Raw genomic sequence first — 18424 nt, 5'->3', positions numbered from 1 at the left:
TGGATGCTTCCATGGAATGTTGCTCTATGCACACGTGTGTCTGTGCGCGCGCGCGTTAACTGCACTTTGCATGTGTGCACAGTGCCTAAGAAGAGCCTGGCTGAATCCGACCAACGGTGACCCATGTCATCCCGGAGGCAACCAGAGGGAAACCTACAGTATCAGTAGGGCATAGAAGCCAGCCTTCCCTTGTTCTCTCTGCCCACCCCCACATGGGAGACAGATGCATTTCAGTTATGTATTTGTGATAACGTAATAAAATCCCTTATATAGACCTAGTTGACAAGATCACAGCAGTCCACCCGGATTTATCTAAGCCACGATGGGTTGCGGTGTGTGCTGGCGGCCATTTTGAATATTCAAGCCACAGCAGTCGGGCGCTGTGGCTTACGTCATCCAAACCTAGTGAAGTTGGATTGTTGGTGTGGTTAATAAACCACCCACAACCCTCAAACAGCCCATGGGTTGTGGGTGCTGTGTTAACCACACCAGCAATCCACCCTCACCAGGTTCAGACAACACAATACGCCATGGCAACCAACCGCTGTGGCTTGAATATTCAAAATGGCCTCCAGCACACACCACAGCCCACCCTGGGTTAAATAAGTGAAGTCCATAGTCAAACTATGGAATTCACTTCCACAAGATGTAGCGATGGCCACCAAACTGGATGGCTTTAAAAGATTATTGGACACATTCATGGATTATAAGGCTATCAGTGGCTACTGGTCCTGATGGCTATATGCTACTTCCAGTATCGGAGGCAGTATGCCAGTTGCTGGGGAACATGGGCAGGAGGGTGCTGTTGCATTCATTTCTTGCTTGTGGGTTTCCCATGGGCAGCTGGTGAGCCTCTGTGTGAACAGAATGCTGGACTGGAGGGACCCTGGGTCTGATCCAGCAGGGCACTTCCTATGTTCTTCAGCCACGCTGGGCTGCAGTGATCATGCGAACCAAACCATGCGGTCACTGAAAACAGAGGTTCCATTTCTGGTGACAGAAATCCCTCAAATGGAGACCAAATTACTTATTCCTATTTGTCGGGGGTGGAGATGAGGGATGCTGGGAGTTGCAGTCCAACATCTGGAGGGCCTGAAGTTGCCGACCCCGGCGTAAGAACTGCTTTATGTGATCAGACTAAGGGGCCATCTAATTTACCAGTCCACTTCCACCGGAGGCTAGTGAGATGGCTACAGGCCATCAGGCTTTGAAGAGGGCAGCCTCTCAATGTTGTTTGTCCCAGCAACTGGAATTGGGGGGCGGGTGTAGAGAGAGAGACTACTTCTGAACCTGGAGCTTCTACATAGCTATCATGGTTCATAGTGCCATGATGGCTATATACTACCTCCAGTATCAGAGGCAAGACGATGGGGAACACAAGCTGGAAGGTGCTGGTGCACTCATGTCCTACTTGGGGGCTTCCAATGAGGGCATCTGGTTGGCCACCATGGAAACAGAACATTGGATTAGAGAGGCCTTGGGTCCAATTCAACTTCAGGGCTCTTCTTATGCATAACCTCACCTCCCGCAGTTGTCTTTTTGATCTAAACTAAATCGTAAACCACATACAAGCCTTGCGCGCACTTCGTGTGCTGAGTGTTCACTGAAATACAATTGCAAGTTGCATTATGTGCTGCTTATTTTGTATATTTATTATGCATAGAAGCCCGCTATCATTTTTGAAAACACCGAGGCTTTGTAAGGACTGAAAAGGACTGAAAAGCCAGGAGGCAGAGAGATCTAGTGAGTCTCGCTCTATGTTATTACACTGAGGATCCATAGCTGCAGTGGGGGGGCGGGGCAGCTCAGGCACAGAACACAGGCTTTGCATGGAGGACAGCTCCCATTAAAAGGATCCGGGAGCAGCTGATAGGAAAAACTCTTCTCTGCTAGAGACCTTCTGCCAGTCAGACTAGACAATATTACGCTAGATAGACCAGTGGCAGCTTTTGCTGCCTGGTGCAACAGTAGTGAGGACAGCTATGGAGCCGATTTGCAATGAAAGCCAGTATTACATACAGATGCTTTGCACAGGTTGGAATAGCCCTTAGGCTTGATACAGCAAAGACTTCAAGCAAACTGACAGCAGTTGGAGTTGGACACATTGTCCCCACCCCATCTGAGTGAAGCTGTGTCCACTGGCACCTCCTTGACACACACCCTGCCATGGTGCACCCCTATAGCCCCCCGAGGGGTCTGTCCACACCATTCCCCTGAGGGGGGTGCCCCATAGCAGCAGGGAGAGGGCAGGCCTGTAACTTTATCCCTCAGCCTACTAAGCTTCTCTGGCTTCAAACTGTTTGGACTACAAAGCCGGGGAAGTCTGCCACTAGTGGCTGGAGATGTTACTGCAGGCTTCAACCACATGGGCACATTTAAATTAATTAAAATTAATTGATGTGTTGCAAAAACAAAACAACCCCGAGGTGCACACCCCATACTACTCCTTAGTATGTATGCATGCCAAGTTTCAGCTGTCTAGGTTTCAGTGGTATGGCGCTGACAGCCAGACGGCCGCACTTCGTCTTTCATTATCGTAAGAGATCATATAGAGTATGCTGACTTCAGGTTGCAGAATCGCAGTGTTCTTGGCACAGGAGATGTTTTGCTGTAGTACGGCACACTTTTTAATAGACAGATGTATAGATATGCATGGGAGACACCAGCCCTTGAATATAGGACATTCTGAAGACTAGAGCTGCTGTCAGGAAACAGCCTCTGCTCAACCACAGCAACAACAAATGGTTTCCCAGCCAGCAAGTGCTACCATCACTTCTGGAAGACACTCAAAAGGCTTGCTGGACTGTGAGAGGAAAAGGGGGAAGTATGAAGACAAAGACCGAATTGAGGAAGAGTGCTATATGAATAGCACCTACATGGTGACAGAGAAGCACGGGGTGCTGGGTAGGCCCCGATGTAAACCTGCTGGGGTAGTTTGGTGGGTGGGAGGAGTTTCTTTGTATAAGAACATAAGAGCCCTGCTTCATCAGACCAGAGGTCCATCTAGTCCAGCACTGTGCGAACAGAATGACCAACCAGCCACCGATGGGAAACCCACAAGCAGGACAGGAGTGCAGCAGCAGCAGCCTCCTGCCCGCTGACTGGGAGTGGGGCTCTCGACGTTTTGTGCAAATCACTGTCGTTGTCCCCCCCCCCCCCATTGCAAAGTATTCAACAATGAATTCTTTCGTTTGGCCATGTGGAGCTGGTCCATGAAGACCACTGTGTAAGCAGGCAATCATCTGTTTTAGAGCACTCCAATGACCATTCAGAAATCCAGCACCTTCCGAGAGCTATTTGGTGCCATTCAGTTTTTATGTCCCAGAAAAGGAGGGGGAATGGTTACCAAGGACATCTCAGACCTCGAACCCTAGGGCTGAATTATTTGAAGCACAGGTGGGGGCAGGCTGGTTTTCAGTCTATGAAATGACTCCAATACAACAGTTTTCTCTTATTTCGGAGCCCAGAACAAGGGCCAAGAAAAAAGGAGTCAAACGTTGCCATTAGGGCAGGAGCAGTTTTCTTTATTTCCTTCCACAAAGACTTCAAATTCATGGGTGGGGATGTGACTCAGGATGCAGGTGGCACCTGTGACAAACTCACAGCCAAGAACTGAGATCTCCCTCCCCATGCACCCCCCACCCCACGAAGTTTTGGGCATCCTTTCTGCCTCTTTTAAGCACAAACAGCCACTCCAGAAGATGACTTGTAGCCTCTTGTTTTGCAGGGCTATGCAATTGTGTGTGTGGGGGGGGGAGAGTAAGAGAAATTAGCAGCGTGGAGAGCAGGAGACTTGCAAACGGTGCTCTCCAGAAAGGGGTGCGGAGAGGACTGAATATTTTGAACCTATAACTAGGATAGAGGGGCAAAAGGGCAATTAATGGCCCCTGGGAGGGGTCTTGGAAGGGCAGGAAGAGGAACAGAACAGCAGAAAATGTTGCAGGAGGGGGAAGAGGAAAGAGAGGAGGAGACAGAGCTTGCGATTTCTGATTCAAGCAAAAAACTGCTCCCTTTCGGTCAACGCAAGCCCACGAACATCAGATCCAGAGGGAGTGGGAGGGGAGGATGTTCCACTGCCGGACTGATTCTCATCCGAGCACAGCAGAATGGCCTGGGCGTGCTTGTGCTCAGGATGGGCTCATGCCTCACGGAGCTTCTGAGCTAGAGTAAAGGCTCCGTTGCAGCTGGACTGTCCCTTGCGTACAAGGCCCCATCCCACTCGAGATGCCCCTGTTGCAGAAGGAGCTGCAAGGCAGGGAAAGGGGGTTATTTCTTTCCGATCTGAGTCTTGGCGTGGTTGATCTTGGCAGTGACAGTGGCATCCGTGCACTTGGACAAGATGAGATTCATCTCGCTCTCGTTTTTGCGTTCGATGGCAGCATCAGCAGCTTGGCTCAGGTCCCTGTGGTCACAGTGGAGAGGGAGACAGAGGGACAATAAAAATAAAGCCAATGCCCAAGAACAGGAAGGATACCAGTGAAAGCTTGCGCCATTCTATATATCAGCCTTCCGCAACCTGGAGCGCTGCAGATGTGTTAGATTGCAACCCCCATCATGCCCAGCCAGCATGGCCTTCAGCATTTGGGGATGGGAATGATGGGAGATGTAGTCCAACACATCTGGATGGCGCCAGGTTTCAGAAAGCTGATACATAGTATGCATCATTTCTAGGGAAGTTACTCAATTGAAGAAATCTTAAATTAACATAGGAAGCTGCCTTATGCTGAGTCAGACCATGGGTCCACCTAGCCCAGTACTGTCAACACTGACTGGCAGCGGCTCTCCAGGGTTTCAGGCAGGATTCTTTCCAGCTAGCTTCTAACCCACTTTCTCCTTCCAGCCCCTCAGTGCGGGACTCGCAGCTACCTCCCATCCTGATTCGCCTCCGCCAGCCCCTCTGATGCCCACAAACACGTCCCACACCACAACATCCTCTTTGCAACATTAGCTGCACACAGACTGGGCTTTCTACCACCTTTCCTGCTTCTAAATGTGCCACGTTACTGTCTCTGGAACACGCTCCAAGGGTGTTCCAAGGCCTCCTCTTCCTGTCAGTCCCTCCACAGAACCATGGGTGCAATGCAGACCAACGAGTGCCTGTGGGACAGGGCAATGCCGGCAGGCAAGCCGAGCCCAGCGGTGCAGGGCCCAGCAGCTCTTGGAAGGCCATGGAACGCACCCCACCAAGAGGAAGGCTTTCACCCTTTGCTCAGGGGCAACGCGAGCAGCAAACTTCTTGGCCTCGTAACGGTTGTGGTGTTTCATGCCGATCTCGACGAAGGGCTGCAAGAGAGAAGGATGGGCCCACAAGGCATCTCTGCACATGCTGCACAGAACCCAGAAGCATGTCCCAAAGGGAGCACCAGAAAGCAAGCTGCCCCTTCAGTTCCCCTCACACCTACACTGGGACTTCCTCCCATCTGTGTTTGCACCAACAAAAAATGTGCACGTGTGCAACTCTGGGGCCACCACTCCACACAGCCCTCGGGGCGAAAAAGGTTGCCCACCCCTGCTTTATCAGGCTAGCTTCAAGGTATGAACGATGAGGTGGGAGACAGTCCTATTCAATAAAAATAAATGCATATGTTTTCACCACTCACAGGAGAAATAGAGGGGGGAAAAGGGGTTGCAGCGGAAAGAAAACAAGACAACCCCAGCCTGAACTGAGCAAGGAGCGACTGCACTGTGATGGCTCCACTGCGGAGCAGTCCCTTCAGGCAAAGGAGCCACTCCGGCCAGCTGCCAAGGTGTGAGCCCTCCGCAAGACCGTACCAGGTATCCAATGGGGGACTTCTTCGATTTGGAGAACTTCTCCAGCTCCTCCCATTCCCCCTGCTCGGCCAGGGCGTTGATCTTCAGCCACCAGAACCTGTCGAGGCAGGAAGGAAGTGGCATCAGAGCACCATACCCAGGAAGTGCAGGATCTTGGGAACCCCGTGAAGGCTGGACTCCAGTTCGCTATGCCCCTGTGCTGAAGCCCATGCCGAGCTGGCGATGTACAGGCGCGCCTGGGCCATCCCATCACCCAGCATGCCCCTCAAACCTGTATTTACCCACCATAAGGCATAGGGTCATGATTTCAGATTCAGAAGGGTGCCGTCAGTTTCATGGGTGGGAGGGAGACTCAGCAAGGCCCCAGGCGCCTGGTTTGGGACATGGTTAGTGTCCTTTAAGAGAACAGAGCGCCTGCTTGCAAGTATCTTTCTATCCCTCATAATAAAACTGTAGCAATGTCATCAGCACAGGACCAAACGAGCAGCTTTTAATTTTGTTTTTAAGCAAAGGGATTTGTGCTAGGGACAATCTGGGACTGTTCAGCTAAGAAAAGGCGAGTACAACAAGACATGCGAGGTGCACAAAAATATGCATGGTGCAGAGAAAATGGACAGGGAGACCTTTTTCTCCCTCTCTCAAAATACTAGAACCCAGTGGGGTCATCCCATGAAGCTGAGGGGTGGCTGCTTTATCGATGCCTGTGCTGTTCATTGTTTATGATATTTGGATGGCTTTAAAAGGAGGTTGGGCAAATTCCTGGAGGAAAAGGCTATCAATGACTGCTAGTCTTGTTGGCTATGTGATACCTCCAGTACCAGAGGCAGTGAGCCCATGTATGCCGGTTGCTGGGGAACATGGGTGGGAGGGTGCTGTTGCGCTCTTGTCCTGCTTGTGAGTTCCTGGTCGACAGCTGGCTGGCCACTGTGTGAACAGAATGCTGGACTAGAGGGACCCTGGTCTGATCCAGCAGGGCTCTTCTGATGATGCACATACTTCCTACAGAGATCTGCTAAACATACAACAGTAGCTGTTCGGTCTGTTAGCCAGAGATACTAGGTGCAACTGAGAAATAATCAGTGAGCCACTGAAACTAGGGGTGTGGCACTGGCAGTGCTGGTGGTTCCTCCTGCGCCCCCAAACTGCTCATGAAAACACGCCTCAGTGTGCAAGCTGGGCCTGTGCTGGGCAGGTCGCCTGACCGCTCTGCCACAAGGCCAACTCTGCCCAGTTCTAGCTCAAGCCAAACAGCCTGGAATCCTCCTCCTGGTCACACTGGGGCTCTCCTGTCCCGCTCTCTATACCAGAGGGCAGCATACCTTACTGCAGCCTTCCCCAGCATGGTGCGTTGGACAACAACTCCTAGCATCCCCCAGTGAGGTTGTGGAACACTGGCCCATGCAGCCTGGAGCTCCCTGCTCCGCAGGCATTACACTGCGTCAGGCCCAGCTGCTCCTGCCCTCTGGCTGCAGCCTGGATCGTGGGTTTCCACCTACGGTGGAGCAAGAGGCGAGGGGCCCGCCTTCGAGGCGGGGCTATCGGGCTCCCCGCCTTTCAGCCCCTTTCCGATCCATCATTCAGTGCCTCTTGGTCTTTGGGACAGAGAACCTCCCCACCGCCACATGGCCTGTGCCACTGGGCCCACACGCTCGCCCTGACCGTTTGTCGGGGATTTTGAAGTCGCGGTACAGCTGCTCAGCTCGCTTGTGGTTCCCCTCCAGGATGAGGTTGTAGACGGTGTCGTGGAGGGAAAAGTCCAGGTACGGTTTGTCGAGGTCCTCCTGCAGGCGGCGCTGCACGCGGAGCAGCTTGAGCTGGTCTTCTGTGGCCTGGTGAGCGGAACAGGAGGAAAGAGAGGACAATTGCAGGCAGGCAGACCGCTGGCCGACTTCCAAGACACAATCGAGCATGGCGGGGGTGCAGGACCTCAGGCCTGTGGGCCAAATCCGGCCCGCCGAGATTCAAGCCCCATTCCCTTGGGGCCACCCCACCCACCACCAGAATGCAGCCCCCAAGAGCTTCTCCGAAGTGGAATTCAGCCCTTGGGCTGAAAAAGGTTCAACACCGCTGGGCACGTCCAGGATTGGGAGACCTTTCCAAGGGAGAGTTCTAGATGCTCACTAGGGTGAAAGGGAGAAACACAGATGCCAAACAAGAGGAAAGCATAGCAGCAGCAGCAGCAGCAGCAGCAGTGAGCTTCCAGGTCCCAGCGCAAAGCAGAAATGCTCTTGGAGCAACTCTTGCGGCAGGGTCTTTGCACAGCCCTTCCTAAAAGGGCAGAAGAAGCCAAAGCAGAGGCAGACTGAACCAGCTGGTGCTGGTGGGAGACAGATGGGCAATGGCTGGAGTTCCTAGAGGAAGGGACCCTGGCATGCTGGGATGCAAGCAGAGGAGGCACTAGTGTAGCCGGGATCTCCGCCTCCTCCTCTCGACAGCCAGGAATGGCCGGTCTGCTGTGACTGAACGGAGCCGGAGGGGCTCTTCCTCTCCTGGAGGCTTGCTCCTCTGACCGAGTTTATTTTCAGAGTTTGAAGGTGCAGCACCCTCCTCTTATTCCAAATGGGGATACGACAAGCCCAGGTCCTAACTTTTATTTTCTTTATACAGCTTTCCCCAACCTGGCAGCCTCCAGATGTGCTGGACTACAATTCCTATCGTCCCCTGGGGTACTATAGTCTAACACATCTGGAAGCTGCCCAGTGGGGGAAGGCTGTTCAACACTGTCAGGAGACAACTCTGAAAACAAGAAGATCACAAGCAAAGCACAGCCTTGCCTCGAAGGCATGAGAGGAGCGTCTTTACTTGGCTGGTGCTGATCTGGAGAGCTGGCGAAGCATTGCCGAGATCAGACGACCAAACCCAAATCCCAAGAGAGAGATAACACTCATTCTTTTTTTTTTTGTACATGAGTATCGCATTCGCTTCCCACGGGTTCCCGAGCAGGGGACGTGGGCTTGTTCCATTGCACCCTAAAAGCTGTCATACAGATCTAGGTTTCATGGCTACAGTGCAAAGTTGATCCGTTGCTGGCATGACCCTAGCTTGTCGAGTGCCTGCAGCTGACCTCAGGCCAATGAAAAGCAGGTGCTTGAGGGGAATCGAGGACCTCGGAGGTTCATCAGAGTTGCTACGACTGGACAACGGCTGTGCAGTTGCCCAATTGATGGCAACTGTTAGGCATTTTGGGAGCCAAGAAGCAAAGGACGTGTGCCTGTTTGTGATGAGGAGGGCTATCGTATAAGGGGCAAGCAACCTGGTGCCCTCCACCTGTTTTGGACTACAACTCCCATAAACCCCAATCGGCATGGCTGATGGTCAGGGGTTATGGGAGTTGGTGCCCTCCACCTGTTTCAGACTACAACAACCTCGCTCAACCTAGCGCTTTCCACATAGGTTAACTACAACTCCCATCATCCCCAGCCAGCATGGCCGCAGACTGGCTGGGGATGAAGACTCACAGCCCAATATACTTGAAGGGCACCAGATTGAGGAAGGGGTGGCGTGTGTGTGTCTGTCCCAGCTGGTCAACAAGCCCTGGGCCCCAGGACACCTATGCATCTCCTTTTTGCCTCCCCCCAAAGAAAACACGAGGTGGGCTGGACTGAGAGAGCAACTTGCCTCAGCGCGCACAGTAGGTTTCGTGGCCATGGGAGCGTTTGAACCCAAGACACCCCAGCCCAAGTCCAAGAGCCCACTGACCTCAAAGGAAGTCACTCAAGTCAACCCTGAAGGCACTTCCTCTTGACCATGCGCAGCTCTTGCTTGCTACAGGGAAAGCACGGCCAGCTCTCTAAGCCCCCTTATCCCAGGATTTGTCTAACTTCTGGCCTAGGAAGCTCTGGGGGCTCCCCACGGAGCTCCAATGCACTGCACAGGATCCTGGGTAATGTCCCAGGGTGCATCTTTTGTTCTCATGAGGCACGAGCCAGATCTGTTGAGCCTCACCACTGCTGATCTGGGAGTGCACCCCAAAACACCCCCAACACTGCCCTGCAGCCACACACAGCAGGAGGCGGCGGCTCCCAGCGGCAGCAAGCTCTCCTGCAGGGAAATCTGGCAGCCATTCCTGATCCTCCTGTGTCTAACCCTACCCCCCCACGCCCCGCTAAGCTTCCAAGGAATCCGAGGGAATTGAGAACTGCTCCCCTAGCAGGCCAAGATTCCTTTGACAGTGTAATGCGGGCACCGTGCAGAGAGCCACCCCTTGTGCTCACCTTGGCCGCAAACTCATTCTTGGCTTTGTAATATTCGTCGACAGCATTCTGCAGACTGGACACCCGGCCCTCGATCCGCTAGGAAGAAAGTACCCCCGGCACGCTGAATCTGGGCTTGCGAGCATTGCCTCTGCCTGTCCAGGTACTGCATTTTATTCTTTTCCCCAAGGGGAACAACAAGGAACAATGCAGAGTTTAAACAGGGGAGCAGAAGCTCAGGGCAGGGGCCAAATCCAGCTGGCTTGGGGGCCAAATCCAGCTGGCTTGGGGTCCCCAGATCACCATGCCCACTTCCCCTGGCTCCAGCCTCTTTCCCCCAGACATCAATCATTTGGTGGTTTCCCGGCTTTGGCGCTGTTTTCCCCCCATTCTAAAAGGCTGAAGCACCTCTCCTAAGGTGAGTTACCAGCAGTTAAGAGCTTTATGCTACAATATGCTGGTATTTTGGCCCCACCCCTTTTGCACTTGGCTCTGCCCAGCACAGTAATGCAGGCCCAAGAGAGTTTCTCCAAAAGGGAACTTGGTCCCTGGGCTGAAAGAGGTTCAACATCCCTGGTTTAAATGCTCTGCCAACTCCCCACCCCAGATTCTATTCAGACCCTTCACTCCTGCCCATTGTCTGAGATTTCATCAAGCCTTGCTCACATACTTCCATGTATTCCACGGCAACCTTAAGGATTAGAAACTTGGGGTGTGCATGCGCGTGTGTTCTTGAAAATCAAAGCAAAAGATTCTCAGGTTGCTCAGATCTGCCGAAATACATAATTGCTTGAACTTGTGCAATGCAAGCCTGGAATACACGCGGACCTGCCGGTCTCCCATCGCACCCGCCTAGATCTCTCAAGTCCTGCCAGCCTCCCTAGATGGCCTTTTCTTCCCGCCATGCCCCAAGAGCACCCACCTTCTCGCTGACATAGCTGGAGTGGACGTGGAAGTTGCCCAGCTCCTGGTGGTCGTCATCTTGGTTATACAGGTCTTTGAGCGTGCCCAGCTCCTGGTGCCTGCAGAACTGGGGGATCAGCAACCCAAGCGTTAAGGGAGGACAAGTCCCAGGGGAAAGCAGTGCCCACCTCGCAGGGTTGGTGGGAAAAGTCAATGAGCAATCATCTAAATAACAGAGAGAGGGCTCCAGGTTCCAGATTCAGCTGCTAGAATCCTCCAGCCATCTGACTTTGGGTGGCAATAATGGTTACAGTGCTCTATCTGTTCATCATTTATATCTTCATTTTAAAAATGTGTAGCCTGTTTTTCTTCATAAAGAATTATATTGAGATTTACATCCCACCTCGTCACTGAAGCCTTGTTGGCTAATAAGAAAAGAAACATACGATATTATAAAAACAGGTAAATTATAATAAGAGCAGCCCTGGGAGTTGGGCCATTAATTATCATCACCTCAGCTGAGACTGAAATTGGAACTGCAAATCTGCTGCCCCATGGCTTGTGCTGCCAAAATGTAGCGGCTAACAGACCGAGCTGTGTATCAGAAGGTCCCCAGTTTGAATCTCGTCACTGCAGTGAACTGAACAGGTGGCCTTTGGTGAGCCACTCTCTCCCAGCCTCAGTCCCCCCGCCTGCAATATGGGGGATAACAGTACTGTCTTACCACAGAGTGATTACTGGACAAACTGGGCAAAGCACTTGGAAGACCTGGAAAGCGCTATGAAAATGTTTAGTATTACGCTAGCTCCCTTCCTTGTCCTGAAGGGCTGTCAAGTAGCCTTCCTTAACCTAGTGCCCTCCAGATGTTCAGGACTACAACACCCAGCATTCTTGACACCTGACCATGCTGGCCGAAGCTGATGGGAGTTGTAATCCAAAACATCTTGAAAGATGCTGTACAAATGTTAGGGCAGCGTTTATGGCAGCCTCCCCGAAACCTGGCACCCTCCAGATGTTTTAGACTGTAACTTCAGCCCCGGCCAGTGTGGCCAATGGCCAGTGGTGATGGGAGTTGTCCTCCAGATGCTTTGGACCACACCAAATTATTTGAGTTGTGGTCCAAAACATCTGGAGGACACCAGGTTGCAGGGAGGCCAGCATACCAAATAAGACTACTGGTCCACAGTGAATCTCATCTACTGGGCAGTTACTCCCCAGAGCCCATTGCTAGCCCTGCTACCACCAGAGATCCTGTAGTCTATGAAAGCTCATGCCAGGATAACTGTGACGTTAAGGCGCCACAAGGCTCCTCCTTGTTTCTGCTGCAACAGGCCCTCTGGAAATTGCATAGCTGAAGATGTCGGCGACTGACCCTTGTAGTTTTACACGTGCAAAATTTGTGAACCGTTTCTGAGCTACGGACCCTCACTTCTCTCAGCTTCAAACAGACCCTTCTTTTTAGTCACATGGCAGAGCCTGGGTTTCTGGCTTGTGTGAGTTCGGTGCTTAAAGCACAGGTGTGTGCACGCATGGAGAGAGATGCACAGTCCAGCCTCACCTGGCGATACAGGCCCAAAGCCACGGGCTGGTTCTGCAAGGTCATGAAGAAGGCACCACGGTTGAGCTCGTTCTTCAGGTGCAAGACGACCGTGTAAACTGGGAAGAAGGAAAAGCAGAAGGTGAGATTGTGAATAGCGTGCCGCCCATGCTCAGTTACAGAACGGAAACATGTCCTAGACCAGGGGTAGCCAAGCTGGTGCCCTGCTTTTGGACTACAACTCCCACCAGCCCCAGCCAGCATGGCCAATGGTCAGGAATTGTGGGAGTTGTAGTCCAGCCCCATCCTGGAAAGCACCAGGTTGACTACCCCTGTCCTAGAATCTCTCACATATTGACATCTGGAAGCTGCGAGCTCATTTCGTGCTCTCCAGAGAGGCAAGAATGCGGGCACGGCGAGAGAAATGGAACCACATCTAGGGAAGGAAGAGAAAAAGGCTCTTTAGTTCCAATACCCCACTGTGCTCGCTCTCTCATCGCCAAATGGAATGCTGCGGACATCACTGCTTCCTGCCTGATGATGCAAAGAAACTAAGACATCTATCAACTAAATGACTGGAACTACCTGACAGATGAGAAATGACTCAAGCCAAGAAATCTTTCAGCTGCAGTGCAAGAAGAGAACTGAGCCAAAATTACAAAGACAAGGAGGATGGAAAGGTAGCAAAACTGAATTAGAAGTCAGATCTCATGAAATGCGGTCATGCTTGTGAAATGTTTGTCATTTTTTATGACGGTGCGAAGCAGCCCAGCTCCACCTGGGCTGTGGGCAAAGGGCCCCCCAATAATTCAATCTTCCAATTCCTGGGGGAAACACTGGTCATTGCAATCTGTCCTAGACAATGACTGATAAACGAGGAATGAGACGGAGGCCGAGGTGAGAGACCCCAAATCACCCCTGGGGCTGTGGAAGCTGCCACCTCTGATTCTCTCCTCAAAACCTTTTTTTGCAAAACCCAAGAGAAGCCCCCAGGCTCCTCCCTGCCCCAGCCGCTCCATCCCCACAGAGGCACACAAAATCGGGGGAGCCCCCACTTTACCCAAGTCGGTGTCTCCGCTCTCGATGGCTTTGGTCAGGGCCAGCTGACTACTCTTCATCTTCAGCAGCAGAGGGACCTGCTCCCCCGACCGGGGCTCATACTCTAGCAGCTGCAAGCAACCACAGTGGAACTGTTTGTCGACATGAGCCCGGTCCGTGCGCAACGCAGTATCAGGCTTGTGCATGGGGAACGAGCAGCAGGGCTGGCCTTCGGGTCTTTCCCAACATTGGGAGCGCTCGCAGCCTGCCCCCTCAACATCCATGGGAACAGGTGAACATCCATAGGTGCTCCAGGTGGTGGATCTGCTTTGGTGGAGCGGGAAGGAAGGGGAAGCGCTCCCCTTCTGAGACCTTTTGCAAGAGAGGCAATGGCAAAGCCACACCAGGATTTAAACCAGGAGTGGAGAGCTTCGGGCCCATGGGCCAAATCCGGCCTGCCCGGGGTCCCACCATCCCCTTCCCTTGGCCCCGCCAGCGGTGTAGCGGTGGCAGGTTGCGCCGGGGCTTTGCTCCGGCACTTTTTTTGAAGCCAGCCCCCAGCCGGGTCGCAGTCTGCTAGGGAAGGAGGAGGGAGCAGAGGGAGTGCAGGCAGCTGCCTCTTGGATGCCTCTCTCTACTACATAGAGCCAGACAGACAAAGGGAGCGAGCAAGAGAAGGAGCCTGAGGGAGCTCTGCAGCCTCCTCTCGCCGCCCCTTCTCCTCCTCACCTCTTGGCTTCTCCACCCACCCCTGTTCCATGCCTGTGCGCCCGGCGCTGCCCTCGACTCCTGCGACACCGGCCACCCATTCAGGGCTGCTGCTGCTGCTGGCCATGGCAGCGGGGCGGGGGGGCGCTGCCACCATTATTTACTTGTGGGGCGGGGCAGGGCAGGTGGCTGGTTTGTGCCCGTTTGGGGGATTTATCACACAATCCTATGCATGGTTACTCAGAAGTCAGCCCCCTATGTTCAATTGCCGACTGGGCTTTCTCCCAGGTAGGTGTGCGCGGGACTGCAGCCTTAGCTGCCGTCCCAAGATCTCTGTAAATGTAATTCGAAATAAACACCCATCGGATCGCACTGTTAATTCTTGAACATTAATTTCTACTGTAAGCAGATTTGCCAGATGCAGCCTGCTCTGTCAGCTACACTTTTGGGCACAAGGTGGGCATGCATCTGGGCAGACAAACCCTGGTGCGGGGGGAGGGAAACAGAAAAAAATTGGTTGGGGGGAGAAAGAAGGTGCATGTGTCTGTGTGTGTGGTTCAATCCAGCTGGGTGTGTGGACGTTTCTGTTGTGGGTTGGGAGAGAGATAATGAAGGAGCTTAGGGAAGGCTAATGGGTAATGTTGGGCACTAAGGGAGTGTGCAAGGGGCTGTTTAAATGAGAAGGGACCTGTCCATGAGGGCTGAGCCGAGAAGGTGACGCTTCCATAGAGTATCATATTTTGAAAACCTAAAATGTTTGTGTGTGCGTGAGTGAGTGAGTGAGTGAGTGAGTGAAAAAGATTAACACCCCTGCATTTTTTGGATCCCAGTTGAAGGCTGTATATCTTACAAGGCTGTACAGTCTTAGAAAGGGCGTGGCTGTGAGGGGGCGTGGCTGCGACTGTCACGAGGGACCCTGAACTTCTGAATTTGCCACTACACTACTGGGTCCTGCCCCCTTCTGCTGAACCACTGATTGTTTATTGGTTTCCTGGCTTTTGTGCAGTTTTTCCCCCCATTCTAAAAGGTTGAGAAACACCTCTCCTAAGGCTGAGTGATTGGCAGTAACACGCTTGTCATTTGGCCACACCCCTTCTGCCTTTGGCCCCACCCACCACTGGAATGCAGCCCCTGAAGGCTTTCCCAAAATGGAATTTGGTCCCCAGGCCTGACAACCTGTAGCCCTGCTGTATGCCCAGGTGTAGCCAAACCTCAGGACCTCCCTGCCTTCCCTTGTACCTTGATGGCCAGCTCCGGCCGGCCACAGTCGAATGCTCGGGCCGCGATCTCCGAGTACGAGATGCCTGGAGTATCGCCCAGTTTCTGGTTGATGGCTTGTGCCACTTCTTCGTCAGACTTGTCTTTCTGCTGCACCTGGGGATGGTTTGGGACATAATGATATGCATATGTATATCTGTGTGTTGGGGCTGAATTCTCTTACTGTTAGCAGGATCGCTGGGAAATTGGTATTTTAGTGCTAATCTTAATATTGTTGGTGTCAGGAGCGCCTTGGCGGCCTCTCTCAGTAGATTCCAATAGCCAACTCAAGACACAGATGAAAGGATTTCTTTTCAAAGCTTTAATCCTTTTACAACTTAATGACTCTTTCAGATGCTAATCACCAGCAGCTAAAGCAAGGAGCAGCAGAGTGGCCTAAGCTTCAAGTAGGCAGTTGATCCCCATTTGAAGGAGAGTCACTTGAAGACCCCGAACTTATGGGCTAGGGAGAGATCCTCCCTCTTTCCCTTGGGTCCATGGGAGGCGGCCGTTGCTCACACGCCAAACGGGCACTACGCCTCCTTTCCACACCCTCCATCCCTCGTTGCTCTTTGCATCTGCGACGAGCATCTAAGAAGCCCCCCTCCCGCACTCCCTCACTGCCAGGGTCACTATCTCTGGAATGCTGGCAGGAGGAATCTCTGCCAGGTGCTGAGCCTGTGAGGGATGAGCTGGCCCCTCTCCCATGGATTGCTTTCCTCCTCAGAATCAGAACTGCTCTGGGGATCTCTGGGCTCAGTTTCCACCCTGACAGTTGGGATGATTTTCTATGGTAGGAGCGCCTTGACAGGCTTTGATTTTAAAAGGTGGTCTAAAAATAAATAAGAACTTAAACCCACAGAAGAGGCGTGTGGTGCTTCTGTCACAGACCAGGCTTTGGCAAACAGAGAAAAAGCATTCCAGACATAAACGGCAACTGAACCTCCATCTCGGCTCTTACCTTGTAACAAGCCCAGTGTGCCAAGATCCGGCTGATACCTTGGAACTCGGAGAGACGCAGGTACTCGGAGATCTTGATGGCAATGGGGTAAAGCCTCCGCAGAACCAGCCTAAGAAGGCAGAACAGCCAAAGGAAGCAGTCACTCCTCTGTGCAAGTGCCACCGGGACAGTGACATTTTCCTCATGGAGGACAGGTCTATCAACACCTGTTGACCAAAACAGACCCTCCATCTTCAGGAGCAGTCGAGCTCTGATGAACAGATCTTGTGTCTCCAACCCCAATAAGAGATGGCTGCCCCCATCACAGCCTGCTCAGGAGTTTCCTAGGGGCATCAGACAGGCTGACTGACGAAGACAGAATACTGGGCTAGATAAGAGCTTCTCCCTGAGTCACTGTCGTGCTTCACCAGCTCCCAGAACCTGACTCCAGACAGAAATCCTTGGTGGAGGATGCCAAGGCACCAGAACCCTCGCAGCCTGGTTTAGACCCCACAGTCTCAGCTGTGAAGGCAGCCCTCACCACAATAGCTGCTAGGGCCAGGAGTTGTTGACACACCGTGGTGGAGAGTCTGGGATATCAGTCCTAGAGCGTTCTCGGTCTCAGAACCTGCGGTTTAGCCTTTGCTTTGTGTTTTAGCTCCCCACCCACCCACCCACCCAGACAGGATCCTTGAAGGCTCCAGGAACAATGATGTCAACAAGCCCGAAGAAAGCAAGCAGCAGAAGGCACAGCATCTGTCCTGTGGCTTCCGGCTTCTAAGGAAAAGCCTTTGATTTAAGTGCACCAGGAAATGAAGGAGCTGCAGGGTCGGCTACAGAGTCCTCCAGCTGCTGCCCAGTTGTCACTCGTGCAGCACCTCTTCTCACCAGCTCCTTGCCTCAGCTGTCAGGGACTAGCTAGGTGGCTGGACAGCTCCTCTGTTGCTCCAGCAACCTCACCCTGGAACCTGCTCCTTGCCCTGCTGGACAGCTCCCCTCCTTCACCACTAGACAGGGCATTGGAGCCTCAAACCTCCTGTATCAGCGGGAATGGGATGTCTTACCTCTGTCGTTATTAGAGCTTGTATGGTTCCAAGGCCAATGCTTCATCTACTGCAGGGATGGGGAACATGGGGCCCTCCAGAAGTTGTTGGACTGCAACTCCCATCATCCCTCACCACTGGCTATGCGGGCTGGGGCTGATGGGAGCTGCTGTGCAGCCACATCTCTAAGACCACACGTTCTCCCTCCCTGATCTACCAGATCACACAGCCCCACTGTGTGACTTCCAAGCCCGCACCGAAACCACCCAAATTATGGGAGTGACCCAAAGTTGGGTCCGTTGGCCTAACCTGCCCTGCGTAATTAGGGTTGGAAGGAAACATTCTAGAGAAGGGGTGCAGGATCTCTGGCTCAGCTGGGGTCCCAATCCAGTGCTCCAGGGTTCTCCAGACCCCTAGTTTGGTGGTCTGCTGGCTTTTGTACACTCCCACCCCCCGGCCCCATTCTAAAAGGTTGAAATGCCTCTCCTAAGGCTTAGCTAGTGGCAGGAAGAACTGTAAGTTAAAATAGGATGGTGCTTTGGGAATTTGGCCCCGCCCCTTTTGCCTTTGTCTCCACCCACCATGGAATTCAGCTGTTCCACTGGAAAAGGTTTAACGCCCCCATTCTGGAGTCCTCTGCTTCCGTCCCCCTCCCCACACAAAACAATCCATGACACGTAGCTCAGCTGGGGCAGGGGGTGTGGGGGAGAAGGCTGTTACCTGTCCAGTAATACTTTGGTGGTAAGCTGTTTGTATCTGCAGTAACCATCAAAGAAAAATCACACTCAAACACACACATGGTATTGGTGCACTAAACCCATCTGATCCTAGCAAATACCACCCACAGCTCTACCAACCCCAATTACTCCTGGCCGGGGGGCCAGGGCAGGGCAGGGCAGGGGGCCACATCTTGGATGTACTGATCACTGATTTTCACAAGCCAGGAGTGGACCTGTGTTGACCCCCTAATGTTGTATATTTAGTTCGGAAACTTCAACTGGTACAACCCTGCCAGCCAGGTTGGTCTCTGGGA

General features: G+C 52.7%; 1 protein-coding gene across 3 annotated transcripts in view; it reads right to left on the bottom strand.

Annotated features, from left to right (window-relative positions):
• Positions 1–3497: 3497 nt before the first annotated feature.
• VPS16 (VPS16 core subunit of CORVET and HOPS complexes) overlaps positions 3498–18424 on the bottom strand; it is a 35598-nt gene continuing 20671 nt past the window's right edge. Inside the window, exons 14-24 of one of the 3 annotated variants that reach the window (XM_084855285.1) lie at positions 18112–18147; positions 16370–16478; positions 15391–15525; positions 13466–13574; positions 12427–12524; positions 10888–10995; positions 9987–10064; positions 7432–7601; positions 5773–5869; positions 5180–5283; positions 3498–4402 (exon numbers count right to left, since the gene is read on the bottom strand). In XM_084855285.1, coding sequence (XP_084711411.1) covers positions 4267–4402; positions 5180–5283; positions 5773–5869; positions 7432–7601; positions 9987–10064; positions 10888–10995; positions 12427–12524; positions 13466–13574; positions 15391–15525; positions 16370–16478; positions 18112–18147 — 1180 coding nt within the window. In that variant the 3' untranslated portion in view covers positions 3498–4266. Of the gene's footprint in view, positions 4403–4884; positions 5284–5772; positions 5870–7431; positions 7602–9986; positions 10065–10887; positions 10996–12198; positions 12525–12756; positions 12842–13465; positions 13575–15390; positions 15526–16369; positions 16479–18111; positions 18148–18424 lie in introns of those variants that run through there. The other 2 variants (XM_084855284.1, XM_084855286.1) reach the window with 2 other exon arrangements.

The sequence above is a fragment of the Heloderma suspectum genome, chromosome 5, assembly GCF_057233095.1.
Source record: "Heloderma suspectum isolate Gila_16-S chromosome 5, 16-S_ref, whole genome shotgun sequence".
In the NCBI taxonomy this organism is placed as follows: domain Eukaryota; kingdom Metazoa; phylum Chordata; class Lepidosauria; order Squamata; family Helodermatidae; genus Heloderma; species Heloderma suspectum.
The sequence above is the reverse complement of the archived record's forward strand: the minus strand, read 5'-3'. Positions and strand labels throughout refer to the sequence as shown.